We start from the raw sequence: 24,346 nt of genomic DNA, 5'->3' as shown, positions 1-24,346 counted from the left end.
CACATTTGGCATCTCACAGAACTTCAAGTAGCTTCACTGTGCAAGAAAAAGAGCAGCACGAAAGAGATCCCATGAAACACAAATAGTACTGCTAAAAGTAACTTCACTGTCCAAAGAAAGAGCAACACAAATAGATTATAGGCCAACACGTCTGCTTAGTTGCAAATACCTCACAAATTCAAATTGTTCGCCTTTGACTACTCACATAGTCTTTATGCGGCAAACACACCAACCATCGTCATATTGAAAGCACACAGGATAAACTTCAAGTCAAATCGAAAGCACACGGGATAAAGATAAACTCCAGGTCAATTATTACGGACCAAACAGAGCCGCCTATTACAGACCCCAACATGTGGTCAGCTGTCTGAGTTGCAGCACAAACTCAATCAGCGCCATCAACACCATCACCGGTGCTCCCACCATGCTGGCTGTCCACATGTTCTTCAGCTTGCTGCGTTTCCGCGCCTTGTTCCAGCATCTCCTTCTCACCTTCCTGAGTACCTGCCCAACATAAACATACTCAGGTTGCAGATATATATATTCTGGAGCTTGCGAGCAAAATAAACAATAGGTCTTACTATTCGACAACACTTGGTAAATTTCTTTTGAGAAAAACACAGTAAGAAGCATAATAGACGAGGTATCAAAGGACCACATACAAGTTGGAGAATCAATCTTCATAACTCATCCTTTTTTTCGAATTAAATAGCTCCGGTCCCATTTCATATTGCATGACAAAGATAAAGACAAAGTCGTCACAGAAAGTTTGTCACAAAGGGACAGCACTCTTTTCTGAAGAACAACGACTTGAATCAAAAGTTCAAAACCTAAAGCCCTTGCTCCAGCCAACATACATACAAAACAAACTAGACAACTTAAGAACTCCCTTAGGAGACCAAACAGAACATAACCACCACAATGTTAGACGCACCCCAATCACAATTTTATTCATGTGCTTGATGAGCGCTGCCACAATCATGGAAAAGGTAACAGCTACCAAACCATGTATATGAAAATTACCAATCACAATAAGGAGTACCGAGTATCAGACAAGTTGTTGCATAACTATACAAGGAAGGAGTTAACTAAGAAAGCTTACCACTTGCTATTGTTGGTGATGCCAAAATTGATGGTGGAAAGTTGCTATATGCAAGCGGATTAGGGATCCATGTCTTTGAAGAACACACCCTTTTAAGCTGGAATGTCTTGATGTCTAGTGAGAAACAACCATAGCTAACCGACGGGCTTTCCACATCATATATGAACAAGTGTTTCCCATTTGAACCCGCAGAGTAGTGCAAAAAATGAACTGAGATCGTCTTCTCCAACTTCCACTGCATGTAAGTCCCACCATTGTTTCTCCACATTGTATAGAATTCAAGTCCATTTCTGCCTATTCCTGGCACAAACATCCCAACTCTACCTTCCCCTGCCTCCACAATGACTATATCCAGAAAAGAAAAAGATATTGCAGGTGGGGGGTTAGCAATGTAGAACTCCATCTTCTGAGTGTCAAGCACCAATATTTTCTTGCAAAAATGTAACATCCAGTAGAAACAGCCATACGCGTATTGGCGTGCGGCGAAGAGACAATACCCTCTCAGTGGCAAGTTAGCAACTAAAGTATCCCAGCCCAGGGATGGAATGGCTCGCCATTGTCTAGTACTAGAAGAGAAGACAAAGGCAACCATCGTAGTTTCACACCATGCCATCAAAACCACTCTAAATGACGTCTCTTCCACAGCTGTTGCCTCCTCATCATTGTCACAGGGAGGCAAAAGGAAGATCTGGTACAAATAATATACCTCTTCCATAAAGTGTGGCTCCTCCACTGGATTTACTAGATCCTCGGGGATTGGCGGGAGCAGGAAATACCGTCGGTGCAGGGGGTCGCACACCACCATATCCTTGAATATTCTCCACTTCTGACCGATACCATCCCTCCCATGGATTTTGTTGAGGAGGACACGGCCATCGCGAATGTCCTGGATGGCCCAGTTGTGGCTGGCGCCAGGAAGGAAAGAGAAGGAAAAGTCAGCGGCAACAGCGACGGCACTGGCTGCCGACGCGGAGGGGTGAGGCGGGTTGGCAGGGTGGAAGACTCGATGATTGTCGAGCAATCCGAGGAGGGGCGGGTTGTGGAGCTTGCGGAAACGGCAGAGGAAGGAGCGATCGGTGATGATGTTGTGGAAGGAGATGCAGCCGACGGCGGCACGGATGAGGTCGGCTGGCGTGGGCAGGCGAAGGAAGATGTCCGCTAGGAGATCACCGGGGATTGGCAACGAGGCCATTTTCTGGCGTACATGCTCATCCACTCGGGTCTCGCATGGGTGCGGCGTGCCGCCGCCGCCGCCGCCCATTCTGTCGCCGCTAGGTTTGGAAACCCTATTTTGGTGGTTTGGGCTGAGAGCTAGGTTTGGAAACCCTATTTTGGTGGTTTGGGCTGAGAGCTAGGTTTGGAAACCCTATTTTGGTGGTTTGGGCTGAGAGCAATGTGACGACACTTCTTGCTGCATTCTGGACATTTTGCAGGGTCTTCTTAAAAATATTTGGCAGGGCCTTCTTAAAAAAATTGCCAAGCGTATGCGTTCTAAATCCACACCAAGTCCAATCATATCCCTTCCTTGCGCATGCGACAGCCAAGATCTATCAAGCGGGATTAACTTATGGTGCTTTCATGTTTTGTTCTTTTCTTCTCAAAAGTTAACATGAATAATCCTTTACTTCGCCCTTTTTTCCTACACACATGTTAAAATAGTAAAATAACAAATCTTAAACAACAATTCACACTCCAACGTGCATAGTGCAGAAAAAGGTAAATTGCTCGAGCATAAACCCAAGGACAACAAACCTAAGGTGCAAATATGCTCATAGCCAAGTCGAGTACTCGAATGACAGGGATGAATTGGTCCAAGGGATTCACAATAACCTATTCCTTCACCGGTCTAATCAATGGCCGTGACACAATCAGTTCAGCTTCTCGTTCCTCGACTCTACCGCATATGGCAGTGGCAGTGAGGATGGGTGTCATGTGTAAAAAAATCACACCAAGCCCAATCACATCCCTTCCTTGCACATGCGACGGACATAAGGAAAGATTAACTTACAGTGGCTTTCATGGTGTGTTTTTTTCCTTTGAAAACACTGGTAGTCCTTGCCTTTACCCTTTTCTAAATAGATGTGAAGCTAGTAATTTTTCCCTGTAATAACAAATCACACTCCAACAGTGCATAGCATTGAACAGAAAATTGGTCGAGCATACATCCAAGGACAAACCTGAGGTGCAAATCTGCTCTCAGATGAAATCAACCCAGACGGCAGAATTAGTCCAAGGGAATAATCCTAACCCTTTACCAGTCTAATGAAATGCTGGGATGCAAAATCAGCTCACCTTCGCTGTCGTCAATCCGGATGTGCATTAGATTGCCTTCTTGTCCTTTGGAAGACTCCCTTTAACGACTTGACCCGATTGCAGATACAACATGTCACATCAGCGAAACTTCCTTTCATGCACCGTACGTTCGCTGTCTTGACCCTGGGTCAACAAGAACCCTCCTGGCTCAATCACCTACGGCACCCACAAGATTAAGTTTAATCAGCTAGTTTTAGTTACTGGTGATAATACTAAGTACAGCATTTGAACAGGTCATCCATGCATCCAGGATAAAAGAGTCGGTCTCCGGTCTTATATGTGAATTCAGATTCACCTGGAGGCGGGTGCCTACCAATTACCAGTTTACCACTACACTGCTTCCATTTCATAAAAGAAACTCTAGTTGTATAGATAACAGATGTGGCATTCCATCAAAGGGGACAGGGAGGTTAAGCCAAATGGAGTACGGGATAAGAATCTGATGATCAGGTCATCTGGTAGGTGGCAAGATGCTTTCAGGGGAGCCAAGTTGGCCCAAGCAAATATAAATTAATGAAAAGGGGGGGAATTTCACTGTTACAGCCATCATATCGACATCTAAACGCGTGGCCCGGTTTCTCAAGGACCTGAACCTCCTTTTAGCTTTATGCTAAAGCCGGGCAAAGGTGATCTCTGTCTAGCATTTAAACACGTGCCTAATATAAGAGCAGATTTACCTTTCCACCTAAACATGGCACTAATTTTAGCGCACTAGTGAGGTGTGATCATGACCAATTGGAAACTTTATTTTGTTAATATGCTACATAGAGGGAAACAATTTACTGGAGAGTGGCATACTGCATTAAATATATAATTTCTGCTACAGTTGTTCAGTGTGATCATATCAGGCATTTTGAGGATAAAACGTACAGTGTAAAACTGAATGCTCCAATTGGTAGACCAGAATTGCCACCCCTAAGAACAGGACCCATGTCTGTTAGAAAAACCTTAGAATTTATTTGATAAAACAATATTATAGGTTAGGCTCGCAAAACTGGCTAAAACAAAACTGCCAACTGAGTCGCGGTCTCCCATTTGGTTGCTGAGTGGACACGCTATCGCATACCCCAAAACCACTTCTGGCCGCCTCTACACCCTGATTGGACAAAAAAGAAATGCCAGTGGGGCCAATTAGTCCACATCAGTTTCGCTATATAAGCATAGCCAAGTTAGAGAAGGAGAGTTGAATCATAGGACAGACAGAAAAGGAGTCAGTAGTGTACTACACAAAGATATGGCAAGAGCCTTACCATGGCTAATCTTTGCAGCGACCCTGCTGCTGCTAGCAAGCATCAAGAGCAGCACAGCGTCCAGGATGGCGAAGCCTAGATGCCAAGAAACATGCGGCAACCTCACCATCCCATACCCCTTCGGCATCGGTCAAGGTTGCTTCTACAGTGAAGGGTTCGATGTTTCCTGCGAGAACAATCGTGTGTTCATGCATAACTCGAGCAGCCAAATGGAGATCTACAACATCAGTCTGGCAGGAGGGCAGACCCGAGTCAGCACCTTTATTGCCTCCAAGTGCTTCTACAGCAACAGCAACAACACAGATGGATGGGTCTCATCAAATACTGCTGATTTCTTTAAGATATCCACCAAGGCGAACAAATTAACAGCAGTTGGATGCAACACCCTTGCATTCCTGGGAGGCTATAACGAGCACAGTGTGGGAGCTGGGTGTTTCTCGATGTGCGCGGACAAGCAAAGTGTGGATCACAGTGGGCAGTGCTCTGGCATGGGCTGTTGCCAGACATCTATTGCACCAAACCTCAGTTCCTCCAATATATCATTCGATGACAGATTCGACAATTCGGAGGTGCGTGGCTTCAACCCATGCAGCTATGCTTTTGTCGCAGAGCAGGATTGGTTCAGGTTCGAGGCTTCCTATCTCGAAGATAATAAATTCACAGAGAAGTTCAACAACGGGGTACCTACTGTGCTTGACTGGGTTGCTGGACATGAAAACTGTGATGAAGCAGGGAACAACATGTCATCTTACGCCTGCATCAGCAAGAATAGCCATTGCATCATGTCGCCAAATGCTACAGGATATCTCTGTACCTGCAGCGATGGTTTTGCAGGCAACCCCTACCTGGAAGGAGGATGCCAAGGTCGATAACTCACTGTAACTCACTTCTTTTAACTTCGCCTTAAGTTATCTGTACACTGATCTTCAGTTATTTATCTATCCCTTTGCAGACATCAATGAGTGCAGTTTTCCAGATCAGTATCCTTGCCTTGGAATCTGCAGCAACGCAATTGGGGACTACAGTTGCTCATGCAACTCTGGGACTACCAGCATAGATCCAAAGAGAGAAACCTGCAAACCAATTGCAGTTTCAGAAAGAGCTAGATTAACAAAAATATTTATAGGTAACCTTCATATACTCAGGATATTTTGTAAGTGTCTCTGAATAGTGTGGATAGGTCAAACTGATATAGCACATATAGGGAGGCATCAGTGACATTCATTCCTAGAAATCTAAACTTAGCTGCATATATGAACAAATAAGAAATAACACTTTTTCACTCTTATTTGCAAAATATACATATTAGGACATTCATCCTACCTTGTCCTAAAAGTATGCACTGTACTCGCAATAAAAATAAGGTGCAGAACCAAGTGCCGTGTAGCCTTGTGCATAATTTAATAGATGCTGGTGGTAAATAAATTAGTTATAAAACAGTATCCAGGTGCTGTGTGTCGCAGGCATCACAGCACATCATAGATAAATGGTACCAAAAATTCTTAGAATAGAATGTGACTTCTTATATTCCTATGCTGTTGGTGCTCATCTAGTTTATTGGAAAAAAAAACGCTGATTTGTAATCTGCCTAAAACTGATTACTACTCCCTCCGTCCCATAATATAAGAGCATTTTTTACACTAGTGTCTTATATTATGGGATAGAGGGAGTAGTAAAAAGTTTTTTTAGTTGTGACGAAAAGGGGGCAAGTGCTTTGAGCACCATTAGGCATTACCTACAAGACTTCAAGTAACTGAAAGAATGTTATTCTTGGCAGGTATTTCAGCATGTGCTGTACTTCTCCTTATCTGCATTTTTGCACTCCTGGTTGAATGTCAGAAGAGAAGGCTGGTGAAAGAAAAGCAGATATTCTTCCAACAAAATGGTGGCCTGCTACTATATGAGCAAATCAGGTCAAAGCAAGTTGATACAGTGAGAATATTCACAAGGGAAGAACTAAAGAACGCAACGAACAATTTTGACTCAAGCAGAGAATTAGGAAGAGGTGGCCATGGAACTGTTTACAAGGGAATTTTCAAAGACGGCAGAGTGGTAGCCATAAAGTGCTCAAAGGTTATGAACATGGTACAGAAAGATGAGTTTGCGCAAGAGATGGTCATCCTTTCACAGATAAACCACAGGAATGTGGTAAAGCTTCTAGGATGTTGCTTGGAAGTGGAAGTTCCAATGTTGGTCTATGAATGCATCCCAAACGGCACCCTATTCGAGCTGATGCATGGTAAAAACAGAAGACTTTCCATCTCACTGGATACACGTCTCAGGATAGCTCAGGAATCTGCAGAAGCATTAGCATATCTACACTCATCAGCATCCCCTCCCATAGTTCATGGAGATGTAAAATCTCCAAACATTCTCCTAGGCGACAACTACACAGCAAAAGTGACTGATTTTGGAGCATCAAGAATGCTTCCTACGGATGAAATGCAATTTATGACAATGGTACAGGGAACTATAGGTTATCTTGACCCTGAATACTTGCAAGAGCGTCAACTAACAGAGAAGAGTGATGTTTATAGTTTTGGAGTTGTGCTCCTAGAGCTCATTACAATGAAGTTCGCAATTTATTCTGACAATGCTGGAGAAAAGAAAAACCTTGCATCATCCTTCCTTCTGGCAATGAAAGAAAATGGACTTCAATTCATCTTGGACAAGAATATATTAGACTTCGAAGCGGAGCTGCTCCAAGAAATTGCTCAACTGGCAAAGTGTTGCTTGAGTATGAGGGGGGAAGAACGGCCATTAATGAGAGATGTCGCTGAGAGGTTGAGATCAATACGAAGCACCTGGAGAGAACAATTGATTCAGAATCCTAGCAAGGAAACTGAATGTTTGCTTGAGAACTCGTCACACTATGACCCTTCTAGCACTGGACAGCATGGAAGTCTGATGGCGCTAGATTTAGAAAGTGGTAGATGATAAATTGCTTATGAAATCATAGATTGTAACAGAGATTGAATTTAATATTTCCTGCCATAAATATCATGTAAAAATGTGTCCTTTTTTTAATTGTAACAAACCTCCTTACATGAATGTAAACTTCTATGTACCATGATTTGAAGTATTCCAGTATGTTAACAACAAAGAATTGCTAAATTGTGTAACAGGTTTTTTTACCATCACCTTCCTAGTATGTGCTTCTATCCACTGAACATAGTTCCTTCTGTATAGGCTCTGATATGCAACTCCTGTATATATTTTGTACGCCTTTTACTCTATTTGATAATATATTACTGTTAGAGCCTCCCCTACAGTTCTCCAGTAAAAAAACGAATTGTTGCTACAGCGTCGCTTATTTTACATCATGGAAGTTGGTGATAATACATTACAGGAATTCTAGTATTTTAAAATCACAAAAGTGAATGCAAATCAAACCCCAAATCAGTGAAGGGTGCAAAAACTTGCCAACGCTTAAAACTAGGATTGAACTGAAAGTAGAGTATCTATCAGTAACAAATTTTCAAATGAGATTCATTGCACCAACACTGGATATTACTTAACAATAGGCAAGAAAAAGTAGGGGAAACTATGTTGATAAATTCAAACTCGAGCCTGTGCATTTATTAAGAAGAAACTTACCCACTTCCACTATCTCACATATCAGTTGCAAACATAGAGGCATTAATTCTTTTTTTAGTTTGCACCGAGAAGGGAAAAGATATTTTCATTTTGTATTTACCCTAGGTCTCAAGTAATTAGCACGAACTTACCCGCTTCCACTATTGCACTATTCTCCATGAACAAAGTAGATACTACAATATACTGATGACCTCAAGAACACGTCTAACTTACAAAATTTGCACGGGAAATCAACCTGAGGTATATGTATGCTACACATGAAAGCCAGAACTTGTTGATATTACAGCACAGGATTTATCACAGATTAGTACGAGTTTATGGACCTGATGAGATACAGCACACAATTTGTGGTGTGCTTTTGCTAATTCCTTACGAAAAAAGCAGGTCTTTCAGCAGTGGGTACGCCCTCTAAAAATGCAGGGTCTTTCCTTTTCCCTTCTTTTTACTTGTACTCCCTCCGTAAAATAATATAAGAGCGTTTAGATCACTATATTAGTTCACAGAGGGAGTATAAACTAACTCAACAGTGACTTGTCAGAGCCATTCCTAGCTGAGCTGGTAAGTTCCCCTGTTACAAGCTAGTCCACACCACAGTACATAGCAAAGAAGAACACAAATTTGGTCGAGCGTAATTCAAGGACGAACCTGTGGCGCAAATCTGTTCTCGCGGTGGAGTCGATCAGGACAGCAGAACTAGTCCAAGGTAATTCACAGAGCAAGCTTACCCCCTTTACCAGTGATGCGAACGAGTTCACCTTCGCTTTCATCGAGCAGGAAGTGCTTATCTCCTTGTCCCTTTTGAAAGATTCTCTTTAATGACTTGACCCAGGCACGGATTTAAAGGCCACCCTGACCTCATCAAGGAACCTTCCTTTCACTTGATGTGCTGCGGCCTTGAGTGACCCTGGGTCACTTCCTGGCTCAAATCACCTGAGGCAAGGCAACATAAGGTTAAGTTTCTAAGCAGTTACTACTAGTTACTGGTGACAATAATTTACACTATTCAAAGGTAAATACATTAATGAAACATTTCACATGAAGAGTCTCCCCAGTTTTATATGCGTATACAACATCACCTGGAGCCTACCAATTGCCCCACTACAGTCTACACAGCGACTGCTTCCATTTCATAGAAGGCTAGTTGTACAGATGTGACATCTTTCATCAAAGAAGCACAGTGAGAATAAGCCAAATGGAGTACGTTGACGCAGCAAAAATCTGATGGCCCAGTCTTCTATGGTAGGTGGGGAGTTGCTTTCAGAAAAGGCCAATCCGCCAAGCAAGGGATATAGAAGGGGGAAATTGCACTGCTATAACCACCATATCGGTCAGTATGTAAATGCATGCCCCAGTTTCACCTGAACCTTCTTTCGGCTTTCTATTAAATCTGCGCAAGGTGCTTTATGTCTAGCATCTAAACGCGTGCCTCATATAAGAACAGACTTGCTTTTCTGCCTTAATATTAAACTAATTTCAGCACTCTTGTAAGCTGTGATCATGACCAGTTGGAAACTTTATCTTGCTAAAAAGTAGTGTATAAGTTAATACTCAAGTTGTAGAAAAAAGTTTCCATGTGTAAGAATAGGAGCCATCTGCCAAAAAAAAACTTTGAATTATTTGATAAAGAAATACAAAAGGTAGGTTCATAAAAGTGGCATCTCTAGCAGTCTCTCTCTCTCTCTCTGTCTCTCAAAAGATAAAATAAAACTGCCAATTAATTCATCGTCTCATGTTTGGGTTGCAGAGCAGACAAGCAAGCTATTCTTATGACTGAAAGAAGGCTGGTTCAAACCCCAAACCACTTCTGACCTAGTCTACACTCTGATTGGGGAAAAAACATGAAAAATCAATTAGTCCACATCCATTTCGTTATATAAGCATAGCCAAGTTAGAGAAAGGGAGCTGAATCATAGGACAGACAGAAAGGAGGCAGAAATACACAAAGAGATGGCAGCAGCCCTACCATGCCTAATCTTTGCAGCCACCCTGATGCTAGCAAGCATCAAGAGCAGCACAGCGTCCAGGATGGCGAAGCCTGGGTGCCGAGAAACATGTGGCAACCACACCATCCCATACCCCTTCGGCATCGGTGAAGGTTGCTTCCGCGAAGGGTTCGATGTTTCATGCGAGAACAACAGTGTTTACAGGCATAACTCAAGCAGCAGAATAAAGATCTACAACATCAGTCTGCTAGGAGGGCAGGCCCGAGTCACCACCTTGATTGCATCCAAGTGCTTCAACGAGACAGGGGGATGGGCCTGGTTAAATACGGGTAAGTTTTTTACAATATCAACCAAGGCAAATAAATTAACAGCGGTTGGATGCAACACCCTTGCATTCCTGGGAGGCTTTAACGAGCACAGAGTGGGAGCTGGGTGTTTCTCGATGTGCGCAGACAAGCGAAGTGTGGATGAAAGTGATCAGTGCTCTGGAATGGGCTGTTGCCAGACATCTATTGCGCCAAACCTCAATTTCTCCAATATAACATTCGATGACAGATTCGACAATTCTGAGGTGAGTGGCTTCAACCCATGCAGCTATGCTTTTGTCGCCGAGCAGGATTGGTTCAGGTTTGAGGCTTCTTATCTTGAGGATAATAAATTCAAAGAGAAGTTCAAGGATGGAGTACCCACTCTGCTTGACTGGGTTGCTGGAAATGAATACTGTGATGAAGCCGTGAAGAACATGTCAACGTATGCCTGTATTAGCAAGAATAGCCGGTGCATCACATCACCAAATGCTACAGGATATCTCTGCACCTGCAACAATGGTTTTGCAGGCAATCCATACCTGGAAGAAGGATGCCAAGGTTGGTAACTCACTTCCTTCTTTTGGGTTCACCTCAAGTTATCTCTGCATCGATCTCAAGCTATTTCTCTGTTCTTGAATTATGTGTGCAGATATCAATGAGTGCAATTTCCCAGATGAGTATCCTTGCCATGGAATTTGCAGCAATATAATTGGGGACTACGATTGTTCATGCAAATCTGCGACTCAGAGTGCAGATCCAAAGAGAAAAACCTGTGACCCAATTGCAGTTTCAGAAAGAGCTAGATTAACAAAAATGTTTGCAGGTACATGTTCCAAATATCTCAATAGCATGGATAAGTCAAACTGATATAGCGCATTAGTGAAAGTAACATTTATTCTAGAAAGTATAATCTTCTGCATAATTTAAAGATACTGATGGTAAATTACATACTTAAATAGTAGCCAAGTGCCCGTGTGTGACAATAGATCACACACAAAGTTCATAACATAAAACAATGCAGAGTTTCTTACAATTGGATGTCATTGGTTGCTTGTACTTCACAACAAGAACTCAAATTTTCCCCGCAAAAAAAAACTCAACTTTGCACTAAAAATAACTATTTATATTAAAGCAAAAAAATGAAATATATCGAGCACAAATTTATCATTTAGCCAATAATAGTACCTCTCATTCAAAAATAATTATTTGTAAATATGGAAGCTGTATACAAATTTGCAGTGGATCAACAAGCCACAGATAATCATGTCAGAAGCCAGAGTAACACACATATTTGCAGCTAATCTCATCCTCCAAAAAAATTGGACACTTACACATGCATGCATTGTATTAGTTGTAGTAATGACTAGAGCCAATTTTTAGAACATGGTACATATGAACCCAATGTTTCTAACTTTGCAAAAATCGTGATGCATTTATGCACAACAAGTTTCATAACTTGTACTGTACAGCAATTTGTTCCATATCTCAAATTTTTCTTACTTTTGCACAGCTCGTACATAATCATATTTTTTCCATGATTTTTTTCTGAACGCCATTTTCCTGATAACGACAGCAGAAAACCACTAAAAACACAAAAAGGCTGAAGGTTGTCATATACTCCCTCCGTCCCAAAATAAGTGTCTCAACTTTGTACTAACTTTAGTACAAAGTTGTACTAGAGTTGAGACACTTATTTTCGGATGGAGGTAGTAAATAATAGCTGCATATGCTACATTGACTTACATGCAGATCGTATGCCCACTTTTATCATTGCATAAGGAACAAACGCATACCTATTTATGCGCTCAAATGTACTAAATGATAAAACTATTAAGTAGTAACCCGTCCTTATGTTCTAAAGAAAGCAGTAGAATTTCCCATTTTACGTCTGAGCATGTGCCTCAAACTAAATCTTGTTCTAGTAACTGAAAGAAAATTGTCTTCCAGGCTAATTAAACCAGTATGCTTCCAGTGTGCTCGGGGCCTTCTACCCCCTTCCTTTCTTCTTTAATACAAAGATACACAACTCACCTGCGTGTTCAAGAACCAAAACTGAAAGGATGTTATCTTGACAGGTATTTCAGCATGTGCAGTACTTCTCCTTATCTGCATTTTTGCACTCCTGATTGAATGTCAGAAGAGAAAGCTGGTGAAAGAAAAGCAGCTTTTCTTCCAACAAAATGGTGGCCTGCTATTATATGACCAAATCAGGTCAAAGCAAGTTGATACAGTGAGAATATTCACAAGGGAAGAACTAGAGAATGCAACAAACAATTTCGACTCAAGCAGAGAATTAGGAAGAGGTGGCCATGGAACTGTTTACAAGGGAATTCTCAAAGACGGCAGAGTGGTAGCCATAAAGCGCTCAAAGGTTATGAACATGGACCAGAAAGATGAATTTGCGCAAGAGATGGTTATACTTTCACAGATAAACCACAGGAATGTGGTAAAGCTTCTAGGATGTTGCTTAGAAGTGGAAGTCCCAATGTTGGTCTATGAATGGATCTCAAACGGCACCCTATTCGAGCTGATGCATGGTAAAAACAGAAGATTTCCTGTTTCACTGGATACTCGTCTCAGGATAGCTCAGGAATCTGCAGAAGCATTAGCATATCTGCACTCATCAGCATCCCCTCCCATAGTTCATGGAGATGTAAAATCTCCAAACATTCTCCTAGGCGACAACTACGCAGCAAAAGTGACTGATTTTGGAGCATCAAGAATGCTTCCTACGGATGAAATACAGTTTATGACAATGGTACAGGGAACTATAGGTTATCTTGACCCTGAATACTTGCAAGAGCGTCAACTAACAGAGAAGAGTGATGTTTATAGTTTTGGAGTTGTGCTCCTAGAGCTCATCACAATGAAGTTCGCAATTTATTCCGACAGTGCTGGAGAAAAGAAAAACCTTGCATCATCCTTCCTTCTGGCAATGAAAGAAAATGGACTTTAATTCATCTTGGACAAGAATATATTAGACTTCGAAACGGAGCTGCTCCAAGAAATTGCTCAACTGGCAAAGTGTTGCTTGAGTATGAGGGGGGAAGAACGGCCATTAATGAGAGAGGTCGCCGAGAGGTTGAGATCAATACGAAGCACCTGGAGAGAACAATTGATTCAGAATCCTAGCCGGGAAACTGAATGTTTGCTTGAGAACTCATCACACTATGACCCTTCTAGCACTGGACAGCACGGAAGTCTGATGGCGCTAGATTTAGAAAGTGGTAGATGATAAATTGCTTATGAAATCATAGATTGTAGCAGAGATTGAATTTAATATTTCGTGCCTTAAATGTCATGCAAAAACGTGTCATTTTGTTTTTAATTGTAACAAACCTCCTGGCATGAACAGCAAACTTCTATGTACCATGATTTGAAGTATTCCAGTATGTCCAAAAAAGCAGAGTTGATATATTTTGTTTTTAATTGTAACACACCTCCTTACATGAACAGCAAATTTCTATGTACCATGATTTGAAGTATTCCAGTATGTTTAAAAAAGCAGAGTTGATATATTATGTAATGTTTTTTGAGCTATCATCTTCCTCTAGGAATCTAGTGAACAGTTCTGTAAAGGCTCAGATATGCACCTCCTGTATATATCTTCAACACCTTCTACTCTTCAACACCAATTTTACTTTACATCATGCAAACTGGTGATAATAGATCAAAGAAATTCTAGTATTTTACAATCACAAAAGTGAATGTGAATCAAACCTCAGAGCAGCACGGAGGGTGCAAGAACTTGTAGGCACTTAAAATTAGGATTGAACCGAAAAAAGAGTATCTACAAGTAACAATATTTCATATGAGAATTATTGCACCAACAGTGGATAGTACAATAGAAAAGGTGAAAGGCTATACAAAAAAAATATTCTTTATTTTCCCTTTTCACTAAGCATAAGCAGCATGCCGTTTGTTGCATTAAGATGATGTATTGAACCTTTCAGATAAATAACAAAAATGTGTCTGGAGAAACCAATAAATCAGAGCATAAATGGTTAAGATTGTGTGCCTTGTGCACTTATGCTGGCAACAAAAGGCTAGAAACAACAACAAAATTGGGCGGGGGGGATTCGTACATGGCATGTATTTTTTGGATATATTTTGTTAATTGGGTAATGATCACTTTGTGCTAATAAAAAATAAGTGATGAACAAGCCACGCACCTCACTCTTGTTATCAGTCATTGCTTCAAGGAAATACTGCCATTTCTAGCTTTTCATCTTAGAAGTGCATCATGGATATGGAGACTTTCTTATGCATGTTCCATGTTGTTATACAAAATCTGACCCATACAAAAAGGTTCGGCACAACATGTCGGAGGGGTAAAAGACCATAACAAATTTCCAAGTTCTAGTATCCAATAGTGTTACAGATAATTTCAGAAATAACAAACTAAAACACTGTGAAACACAATCAGAGGTTGTTAGATGGGGTAACAAGCTTTTGTCGGCAAAAGCAATCATAGCACATCCCTCCGTGAATATACAACAACAGACGACTGAAGGTCTCTGTCAATCTTGAAGTGGGAATGGAAAAACCTCCGAACCTGTCAACCATGACACATGTTAATGAGTCCTTATCAAGGAGATAAGAAAGGAAAAAAATGGCATTTAGTATAAAACTGAAACTGATCGTGCAATGTAGTACGGCTCATCCATTTCACTGAAAGAGATGTAACAGTAGTTGTGATAAACAATTAACTATGAGAATTACAACAAATGATATCCTAATGGTATTTACTGTTAAGAATTTTGGAAACTAAGACTGTTCTCTTTGGCGAAGACAATGCTCACAACGTAGAAGCAATTGGAAACTCAGGTTACATACTTTTATGCTTATTCTCACCATTTCATAAGAAATACTTTCTAGGAAGCAGAAAATGATGTTCTTAGGAATAGGACTATAGGTGTGTGCTATTCAAATCCACCTGAACCTCACAAGAAAAGGACAAACATTCAAGTATGACCTCTCTTTGACAATAGTTTTCCTTTTTTAACTGTGCCAGCTAGATTGTAGCCCTTGTAGAAGAAAAGGGTAGTCAATATCATATTTGTTGAAGCAAGTATATGGTACGGTTCTTTGCCTGCCTTGCTTTCAAGGTGTGCTTGCTATGAGTGTAATTTGACTGCTAATGCGTAAACAAAAATGAGCATTTGCTTCTCAAAAAGAAAAGGACATTGTTACTAAGGTGAAATGGCATACTACCTCTTGAAAGGAATCGTGCAGAAGCAACTGAATAACATGTCTTTCTTCAGATTCAAATAACACAATGTGACTGAAGGAAGATAGATTTCCAAAAACCTCACCCACAAAATCAAGTGGGTTCATGAGGAAACGGTCTGATTCATCCAGGGTCCCTTTATTATCACTGAGAACATGAAAAATTAAGTCAGGGGTCATTGACTATGTCCTTTGGCACAACGTAGTAACATCAAATATCTAATCTACTTGACTAGAAAGAGTAAAAAGACAACCACCTGGGAGTACAGTCCAAAAAGCGCATAGGTAGGCTGCTATGTAAGGTAGAGTAATAAGGCGTCGAATGGCAAGGCATGAGAAAGAGGACACCCTTAACTCTTCCATTATGGGCTTCTTTTGATAGATAAAACATGACATCTTCAGTTCCTCTCTGCCACAACAAAAATTGCAGATAGCTATATAAGAACATATCAACAGGTGAAAAAAGATCTTGGAAAGGAAAACTAATCAGAGGTAACAGCAAAACAAAGTATTCCATAGAACAAGTTTTCCGTACAAAGTAATACGATAAACATCAAAAACAAGGCAATGTTGACACATACACACAAAGAGAAGGGCTTACTTGATGGAACAGGGACATATATAAGGCCATTGGAACATTGGTTATGATGAGAAGAATAACAGAAAGTTGCAACCTTGAAAAGTGTCTTTTCCCATGCAGATTTTTACCCTTGAATTGCGACATTGCAGCTAAGAAGTAACCCGAGAACATCAACGCTAAAGGTAGCACCGGAAGAACAAACCTGTGGTATTCAATCTATTATATGAGTGCGAATAAAGAAGATATTAGTTGATTCCAAGAACGGTATACACTAATGAGAAGAGGCGAATACCTGAACTCTTTGTGTCCAAGTATGCTATAAACCCCTAATACCCAGGCAATTAGACCTGAAAGCCTCCATTCTCGAGACTTTATGACTCCAAAAACTGAAAGTGGTAAGAACGTCCAAATCATAGATGGAAAACCTTGGGTGAAATACCAGTGGAAGATGTGTGTTCCATAGTAATCTCCTCCTGAAGAAAATAGGTTGAATTTCAAAAAATTAAGTGGCACTATGACCCGGGAACCATACATCCACCAATCAAGGAATGTTGTTGCTGCAAGGACAATGGCCCTGCATAAATATGAAACAACAAGAAATTTCGCATGGAAGTTTTGTCAGTTGTGACAGGAAAAAAAAGGAACCAAAAGAAGAAAGATGCGACTGTTGCCAATAAAGATAATTAATGACAATATAACATTCTAAATTTTTACAACTTCATCTTACAACTCTGACTATAAGCAATCTGTCTTGCTGCTACCCTACGAAAATTGCACCTCCCCACCCACCCAAATCCAGTGAAACAGACCAAGAAACGATACAGGAAAGGCATAATAAAAGAGTCTACCAAGTATGACATGAGTTTAATGATGACTTCTTACCCTATAGGAATGACCTCAAGAAACAAAAATCGGCATTTCGATTTTATATAAATGAAGTCCAAAAGACCAACATACAACCATGTTATGGCACTTGTTGGCCGAATGGCGCAGGCCAAGGCTGCTATGAGTAGTGCCACTTTTCTTGAATGAGCACTTTGGTAGCTGGCGGCCTTGTGCTTTGAAATAACTGAAATTCCCTTGGAAGACTCGATTGCAATACACCAATAATAGAGTCCAGCCACAGTCAAAACTGTCTCCAAGCTGTTTGATAGAGTCCGTGTAATGCAGAAAAACATGAACCAGTTCACCAACTGTGAAAATAACTGTAAATGATTTGTTAAGGTCGCCATCCAGCAGGTAACTGCAATAGTTACTCGTGAAAGTAAAATTATATCGACACAGATGAGTTTAAGGATACTGTCCACTGGGCAACATCCTCGTTGAAAATAAGTTTGGAGAGTTTATACAAGTATAGATCTCCAAACGCTGCAAATACTGACTGTAGAAGCCGTGGAGCCATCACCTACAAAAGAAGCGATTAAATGGATAAGAACATGCTCCCTATATGTGGAAAATGGTAAACCTGCTAAGTTACGATGGAGAGGGTGGGGAAGGGGTATCTGGGCAGAGGTTTACTAGCCATATTAAATCCGCTACCCAATTGGCTATAATCAACAGAAACAGAATACACATTCTGGATGTTCTGGGCGACATTGGCAACAGAAAACAAAATGAATAAGGAATGTAATTACCCTCTTACCGAGCATAGCCTATTCAAACTGAGGTCTCGTATTCCTGGACATGGCTCTCATTCTACCGCTAGAATAGCAGAACCTATGTTCACTGACAGTTCAAGCTCCCCATGACTTGTGACTAAAAATCACATTTCTCCCCTCCAAGTGATATTTGCTCAAAAATATATCTAGCACAGACACTCTATCGGTTTCATTTCAAAAATGCCGGGGTAATTACCATGAACCACGGGGTATCGAGGTGGAGAAACGCCAGAAACTTGTAAAGGGCGGCGAAGATGAGCGGGTGGAGGTAACCTCGAAGGCCCCGCTTCCACTCCCAGGTGAGGTGGCCGTACCTGCAAAAGCAGCAGCCAAAATCATCCAACGCAGCAGCAGCAATCCAGCATCGAAACTTCAGGATGAGCGAGAGGACAGAGCATCCCATAGCGGAACGGGACTGCCTCGCGCTGTTGAATGGGGACAGGGTCGTCCGATCCCGATCCGGCTAGCGTGGCTAGCACCCGCGGGATGGGGGGCATGAGCCGGCGGCGAGCTTACCCGAAGGCGACGCGGTGGGCGACCTCGAGGCACTGCCAGTGCTCGTCGGGGTTGAAGTAGGTGCGCACCAGCAGCGCGTTCACCGCGCGGAACGCCAGCGCGAGCGCCAGCACCCGCCGCTCCGGCCACGGCCGGATCTGCGGCGCCTTCCCCGGCGACTGCGGAGAGGCATCTCCTCCTCCCTCTTCCGGGGGAGGCGGCGGGCCGAGGGCGTGAGGTCGCCTGCGGTGACTCATCGCGGCGGCAATCTCGGTCTCTTCTCCGGCGCGGCTGAGAGCAGAGGACGGGGGGATTGGTGAGGCTGATGCATGGGCCGGTACGGAAACGAAAGATGGTGCCGCATGGGCTGTTCGATTGGCCCGTTCTGACTCGCTGAAAGGGCTAGCGAGATGGGCAACCCACCAGCGCGGATCCCACAGAGTCCTTTTCTGTTTTTTGCTATGTTTTGTACTTTTTTATACTTTAAAATATTCTAGATATATATTACAAAACACAATCTACTAAAAACATTTGAAAAAATGTTGAACAAAAATTTGGAAATGTTGAACAAGTATTTGAAAAATATTAATCCGCATTCGGAAAATGTTGAACAAGTATTCTTAAAAATGTTAATCAGGCATTAGGAAAAATATTGAGTATTTGAAAAATGTTAATCAAGCATTCGAAAAATTTTGAACCTATACAGAAAATTTTTGATCAAGTACTAACAATGATGAATTTTTTATCGTGTATATAAAAATGTTAATCAAGAATTTAAAAAACTAATGTTGAAAAAGTATTTAAAAATGTTAATCAAGCACCCGGAAATGTTAAATATGTACACAAAAAATGTTGACTATGTATTCAAAAGATGTTGAATTAGTATTTGAAAATGCTAAATGTGTATAAAAAACTTTTGACCGTGTATTTAAAAAGTATTGAATTTGTATTCGAAAATGTTAAATGTGTATAGAAAAAATATTGACCATGTATTCAAAAAAATTAAACTTGTAATTTAAAAATGCAAAATGTGCATAGAAAAATGTTGACCTTCTATTCAAAAAATGTTAAACTTGTTTTTCAAAAATGTTAAATGTGTACGGAAAAAATACTGAACATGTATTAAAAAATTTAAACTTGTATTTGAAAAATCTTAATTAAGCATTTGAAAAACAAAATGTTAAATATGTATAAAAAAATGTTGACCATGTATTCAGAAAATGTTAATATGGTATTTAAAAATGTTTAGAAATGTGTATACAAGAAATGTTGACCATGTATTAAAAAATAAACTTGTATTTAAAAAATATGAAACATGTATTAGAACAATGTATTAGATATATAACAATAATGTGTATTGGAAAAGGGTGAAATAATGGAGAAAATCAAAAGGAAAAAAATGAAAACAAGAAAGAAAGAAAGAAAACTCAAGAAAAATGAAGGAAAAACAAATAAAACCAAATAAGATCAAAGAAAAAGGAAAAAACCAGTAAAAACAGAGAAAGAAACAAAGAAAAACTAGTGGAAAACAAGAGAAAAAAACTTTTTAAAAAAAAGGAAAGTAAGTCGAAACCCGACGTATTTCCTTCAAATAGTTTCTGCCCTTCTAAACTAACGTGAACTCCATTCTGTCTTAGTGCCTACCAGCGCTTGGAAGGAAGTACGAAAACTGATGTTCGAATGTCGCATGCGCTATTTTTCTCCCTACTTTATTTGTTTTAAATGCACTAAGACATTTGCAGTCAAACACTGAAATGGCATGGGTCCGACCTGTTCCCAGGCCTCGTTCTCGCGTGACATATGGAACGGTCATCTGAATATTTGGACCAGATGCGGAATGAGGTGAGACCGCAAAACTAGACGGACGATATGGAACCACTCACCCCTCGCAGTCTCGCAACCCTAGCACCTCACACTCCCTGGTGCGCCGCCTCCTGTGGACCAGTTACCCTTCAAGCGGAAGTCTCGTTGAAGGTTCGCGTGAGTTGGGCTGGCCCAGGTGCGCTAATACGTCTCTTTTTTGCTTTATTTTTTCTTTTGTTTGCGCTTCCAAATATTCAAAATAAATAAATTACAAAATCAGGGCATTTGAAAAATGTTAAATGTATCTAGAGAAAATGTTTATCACGTATGCAAAAAATATATGCAAAAAACTAAAATTTGCATGAAACAATTTGATCTCGTATGTAAAAAATGTTATCAAGCATTTGAAATAATGTTGAACAAGTATTTGAAAAATGTTAATCAAACATTTGAAAAAAATGTTAAATGTGTATAGAGAAAAATTCAATCATATATTAAAAATGACAAATTGTTTTCATCATGTATATAAAAACTATTAATCAAGCATTTTGAAAAAAAAGTTAAACAAGTATTTGAAAAATGTTAATCAAGCATTTGTGTTATGTTAAATGTGTATAGAAAAAATTGAACATGTATTAGAATAATAAAGAAATATGTTGGTTATTTTATATAAAAAAATTATTCAAGCATTGAAAAAATGTTGAACAAGTATTTGAAAAATTGTTAATCAAGCATTTGAAAAATGCTAAATGTGTATAGAAAAATGTTGACCGTGTATTAAAAATGATGAAAAAATTTGATCATGCATATAAAAATGTTAATCAAGAATTTAAAAAAATTGAACAAGTGTTTGAAAATTTTAATCAAGCATTTGGAAAATTTTAATTTCTATGAGAAAATGTTGACTATGTATTAAAAAAATTAATATCATTAGAAACTGATAATCAAGCATTAAAAAATGTTGAAAATGTATAGAAAAAATTATGACCATATATTAAAAAATGTTAATCTTGTATTTGAAAAATGGTAAAACTATGTATAGAAAAAATGTTGACCATGGATTACAAAAACATATAATTTGTATTGGGAAAATGTTAGACAAGTATTAGAAAAATGTTGTTGACATATACAAAAAAAAAGAATAATAACCAAAAGAACAAAGAAAACCCGAAAATACAACAAAATAAAAAAAGATTATAAAAACAACGAAAGAAATGCAAAAAAAATATTAAAAAATGAAGAAACAAAATCCAAATATTCAATATAAATATAGTAAAAAATCAATCTACCTAAAAAATAAAAATGTTAAATGTGTATAGAGAAAATATTTATCACATATCAGGAAAATGTATGCTGGAATAAAATAAACAAGGAAAACCATAAACGAAACAAAATAAAAACGAAGAAACAAAATGCAAAAAAGAATGAAAAAAGGAAAGAACAAAATAAAACAAAGAAAATGGAAAAATGTAGAAAAGATCGACTACTAGCAGGCCTCCAAGGCCCACCTTCTCCTATATGAAGCCATTTGCCATAGAAAAAAAAACAAAAGAAGACTTTCGGAATGAAGTGCTGCTGTCTCGAGGCAGAAGCTGGGCAGGAGCACTTTTGCTCTTCGGCAGAGCGATTTCACCAGGGATAGTTCCCATCGGAAGGGGGAAATCGAAGCCACTGTCATCACCAATGTTCCTCACATCATGGGAGGACTCATCTCCATCAACATCTTTACCAGCACCATATCATCTCCAAACCCTAATTCATCTATTGTATTCAATCTTTGTCCCAAAATATCATATTGGTACGCGTGGGTTGCTAGTAGTGTTGATTACATTTTGTAGTTGATGCTAGTTGGTTTATTTGATGGAAGATCATATGTTCAGATTGTTAATGATATATTTATCTCCTATGATCATGAACATGAATATGACTTGTGAGTAGTTTCGTTTGTTCTTGAGGACACGGGAGAAGTCTTGTTATAAGTAATCATATGAAGTTGGTTTTCACTCAATGTTATGATGATGTCTTATGTTGTTCTTCGTCTAGTGGGGCCGTGTGGCTGTGGACTACATGACACATTACCATGCTTGGGCCTAGAGGAAGGCATTGCGGGATTTCATAAGTAGATGATGAGTTGCGAGAGTGATAGAAGCTTAAAACCTAGTTTATGTGCTATTCCGTAGGGGCTGATTTGGATCCATGCTATATAAAAGGGGTCCTCTTCCCTGGGAAGACCTACCTCTTCTCCATTGCTCGACTGTTGCCCTAAAGTTTAAATTCGCTTGATCTCCCTCCCTAGCCATCAAAACTTGTTGATGCTCTAGGATTTGGACAAGAAGGCCTCGATCTACACTTCCATCAAGAGAATTTTGATTCCCCCGCTAATCTCTTGCGGATCTTGTTACTCTTGGGTGTTTGGGCACCCTAGACAGAAGTGGCCACCTCAGAACCATGTTTTATTGCCATTAAGTTGTATGGTGGTGTTGGGAGCCTTTAATTAAGTTGTGGAGAGAGTCCCAACCTTGTTTGTAAAGGTTCTGTTGCCATCTTCAAGTGCACCACTTGTGGAATCACGACATCTTTTATTGTGCGATGGCGTGAGGAGAATACATTAGCCTAGTGGCTTCTTGGAGAGCATTGTGCCTCCCCTTAAAGAGAAGGAACTTCGGGAACACATCCTTATCTCCACCGATTCCACTTTTGGTTACTTCTAACCTTTACTCTGTGCAAGCTTATATCATGTTCTATCTTGTGCTTGGTTGTGTTGTTGTTTTTGTTGTGCTTGTCATATAGGTTGTCTACCTAGTTGTATTTAGACAACCTGTTTTGCGGTTAAGCCTAATTTGTTAAAAGAAGCTAACAATTGTTAGTCGCCTATTCGCCCCCCCCCCCTCTAATCGACTATATCATTCCTTCCACTGCTTTTCTATTGTTATTCATGGTGGGTATACCTTGTGAGAGGGACTACGATGGAGTGTATGAAGTGCTATTGAGAGTCTAGCCCATGAGAATAGGTGGGCATGAGAGCCCCGTAGCCTCCACCTTACATGCACGTTGAGGGCCTAGGGTTTTACAAAGAGGGGATGCGATCTAGGCCACCGCCGACTTATGCGCCTTTCCTCCCCTTCGAGCTCCTTCATGTCGCCAGTCACGTGGTGGGCCTTATGGGCCCTTGGGCAAGCCTACTACCGGGCTCCCCGGAGATGAGCCACCCCTGGTATGTTACACCGTCAATGACCATCTAGTACATGAAGAAGTAGCTGCGCAATTTAAGGTGTGTTCGGATTGTGTTTAAAGTGCACCTTAACAAGTTGTTATTCATGGCCGAAATACTTACATGTGTTGGATGATGGTTGCCTACCTTTTGGCATGGTAATGCCCCCTTTCTAATTTTTTCATGCCAATGTTGGTCAACCTAGGGTAAACAAACGCCTGGCCGAAATTCCAGCTAGCCAATGTTTTGGTAGGAAAACCTTACCATAAACCAAAACACATTGTCTGCACCATCCATGAAGGGAGGAGATGATTCGTGAGGCTCAAGACCACACCAAAAGCAACCGTGACTCTAGGCGAAGGATGCATGCATGCTTAGTTTATGTACAGTTTAAACATAGCTTTTAATTTTGTATACATGTCAACATTATCTTGCAACCTGATACTCATGTCCACTAAAATAAAAGATTAATAAATTGCTCCTCCTTGGATGGCTACCCATGCTCCCTAGCAACCTTGTTTTCTTTCCTACAAACATCGACCAAAAATGCGCAACCAAAAATTTGGATAAAATACCGGCTAGCCAAATTGTTTGTAAGGTTGGCTCAAACCAAACATAGAAAATTTGAGAGAAGACGAGGAGACGCAAAGTTTGGCTTTAGGCTATAAGTGCTCCGAGCATCTGTGCACTTGTGGATAAGTTTGTGATGCGTGGGAAGTGATTTTGGCCGATATATCTTAAGTGTACGACATGAATTATGAGGGTGATAATGAACGACCTCGGGCAACCGTAGGCTAGGATAAAAAACGCGTTAGGTACGAGCATTGACGTGGTGTAGTAACTGAGCTCAATTGTTT

The 24,346-nt window shown here is 40.3% G+C and overlaps 4 protein-coding genes and 2 long non-coding RNA genes across 11 annotated transcripts; 2 read left to right on the top strand and 4 right to left on the bottom strand.

Annotated features, from left to right (window-relative positions):
• Nucleotides 1–115: 115 nt before the first annotated feature.
• Nucleotides 116–5,066, bottom strand: LOC125515948. Of its 5 annotated transcripts, none has more exons than XR_007287184.1 (7): nt 4,925–5,066; nt 4,666–4,831; nt 4,286–4,511; nt 3,395–3,571; nt 3,111–3,292; nt 1,103–1,447; nt 116–504 (listed from the first exon to the last, which is right to left on the bottom strand). XR_007287184.1 is itself a non-coding variant. In XM_048681427.1 (2 exons), the coding sequence occupies exons 1-2, from the start codon at nt 2,361–2,363 to the stop codon at nt 386–388; spliced, it is 1,380 nt and encodes a 459-aa protein (XP_048537384.1). In that variant the 5' UTR covers nt 2,364–2,419; the 3' UTR covers nt 116–385. The 5 variants fall into 5 exon arrangements, 1 of the variants encoding a protein (XP_048537384.1); XR_007287185.1 differs by having other exon boundaries at nt 3,111–3,203; XR_007287182.1 differs by having other exon boundaries at nt 3,111–3,571.
• On the top strand, nt 4,589–7,805 carry LOC125515944 (wall-associated receptor kinase 5-like). Its single transcript, XM_048681424.1, has 3 exons — nt 4,589–5,529; nt 5,618–5,791; nt 6,443–7,805. Exons 1-3 carry the CDS (start codon nt 4,650–4,652, stop codon nt 7,600–7,602), a joined length of 2,214 nt encoding a protein of 737 aa, XP_048537381.1. The 5' UTR covers nt 4,589–4,649; the 3' UTR covers nt 7,603–7,805.
• Nucleotides 5,279–10,423, bottom strand: LOC125515950. The gene is made up of 6 exons (XR_007287188.1): nt 10,226–10,423; nt 8,908–9,192; nt 7,279–7,469; nt 6,401–6,489; nt 5,511–5,738; nt 5,279–5,419 (listed from the first exon to the last, which is right to left on the bottom strand). It is a non-coding gene; the product is annotated as an uncharacterized LOC125515950 (long non-coding RNA).
• Nucleotides 9,243–14,099, top strand: LOC125515945 (wall-associated receptor kinase 3-like). The gene is made up of 3 exons (XM_048681425.1): nt 9,243–11,071; nt 11,163–11,336; nt 12,589–14,099. Exons 1-3 carry the CDS (start codon nt 10,210–10,212, stop codon nt 13,467–13,469), a joined length of 1,917 nt encoding a protein of 638 aa, XP_048537382.1. The 5' UTR covers nt 9,243–10,209; the 3' UTR covers nt 13,470–14,099.
• LOC125515949 lies at nt 10,505–14,679 on the bottom strand. 2 transcript variants are annotated; one of them, XR_007287186.1, is made up of 3 exons: nt 14,234–14,679; nt 13,425–13,615; nt 10,505–12,704 (listed from the first exon to the last, which is right to left on the bottom strand). It is a non-coding gene; the product is annotated as an uncharacterized LOC125515949 (long non-coding RNA). The 2 variants fall into 2 exon arrangements; XR_007287187.1 differs by having other exon boundaries at nt 14,107–14,237.
• Nucleotides 14,680–14,741: 62 nt separating this feature from the next.
• Nucleotides 14,742–18,800, bottom strand: LOC125515947 (mannosyltransferase APTG1). The gene is made up of 9 exons (XM_048681426.1): nt 18,497–18,800; nt 18,177–18,294; nt 17,623–17,727; nt 17,205–17,527; nt 16,615–16,896; nt 16,344–16,524; nt 16,000–16,151; nt 15,728–15,890; nt 14,742–15,068 (listed from the first exon to the last, which is right to left on the bottom strand). Exons 1-9 carry the CDS (start codon nt 18,730–18,732, stop codon nt 14,982–14,984), a joined length of 1,647 nt encoding a protein of 548 aa, XP_048537383.1. The 5' UTR covers nt 18,733–18,800; the 3' UTR covers nt 14,742–14,981.
• Nucleotides 18,801–24,346: the final 5,546 nt, after the last annotated feature.

The sequence above is a fragment of the Triticum urartu genome, chromosome 6 (assembly GCF_003073215.2).
Source record: "Triticum urartu cultivar G1812 chromosome 6, Tu2.1, whole genome shotgun sequence".
In the NCBI taxonomy this organism is placed as follows: Eukaryota; Viridiplantae; Streptophyta; class Magnoliopsida; order Poales; family Poaceae; genus Triticum; species Triticum urartu.
The sequence above is the reverse complement of the archived record's forward strand: the minus strand, read 5'-3'. Positions and strand labels throughout refer to the sequence as shown.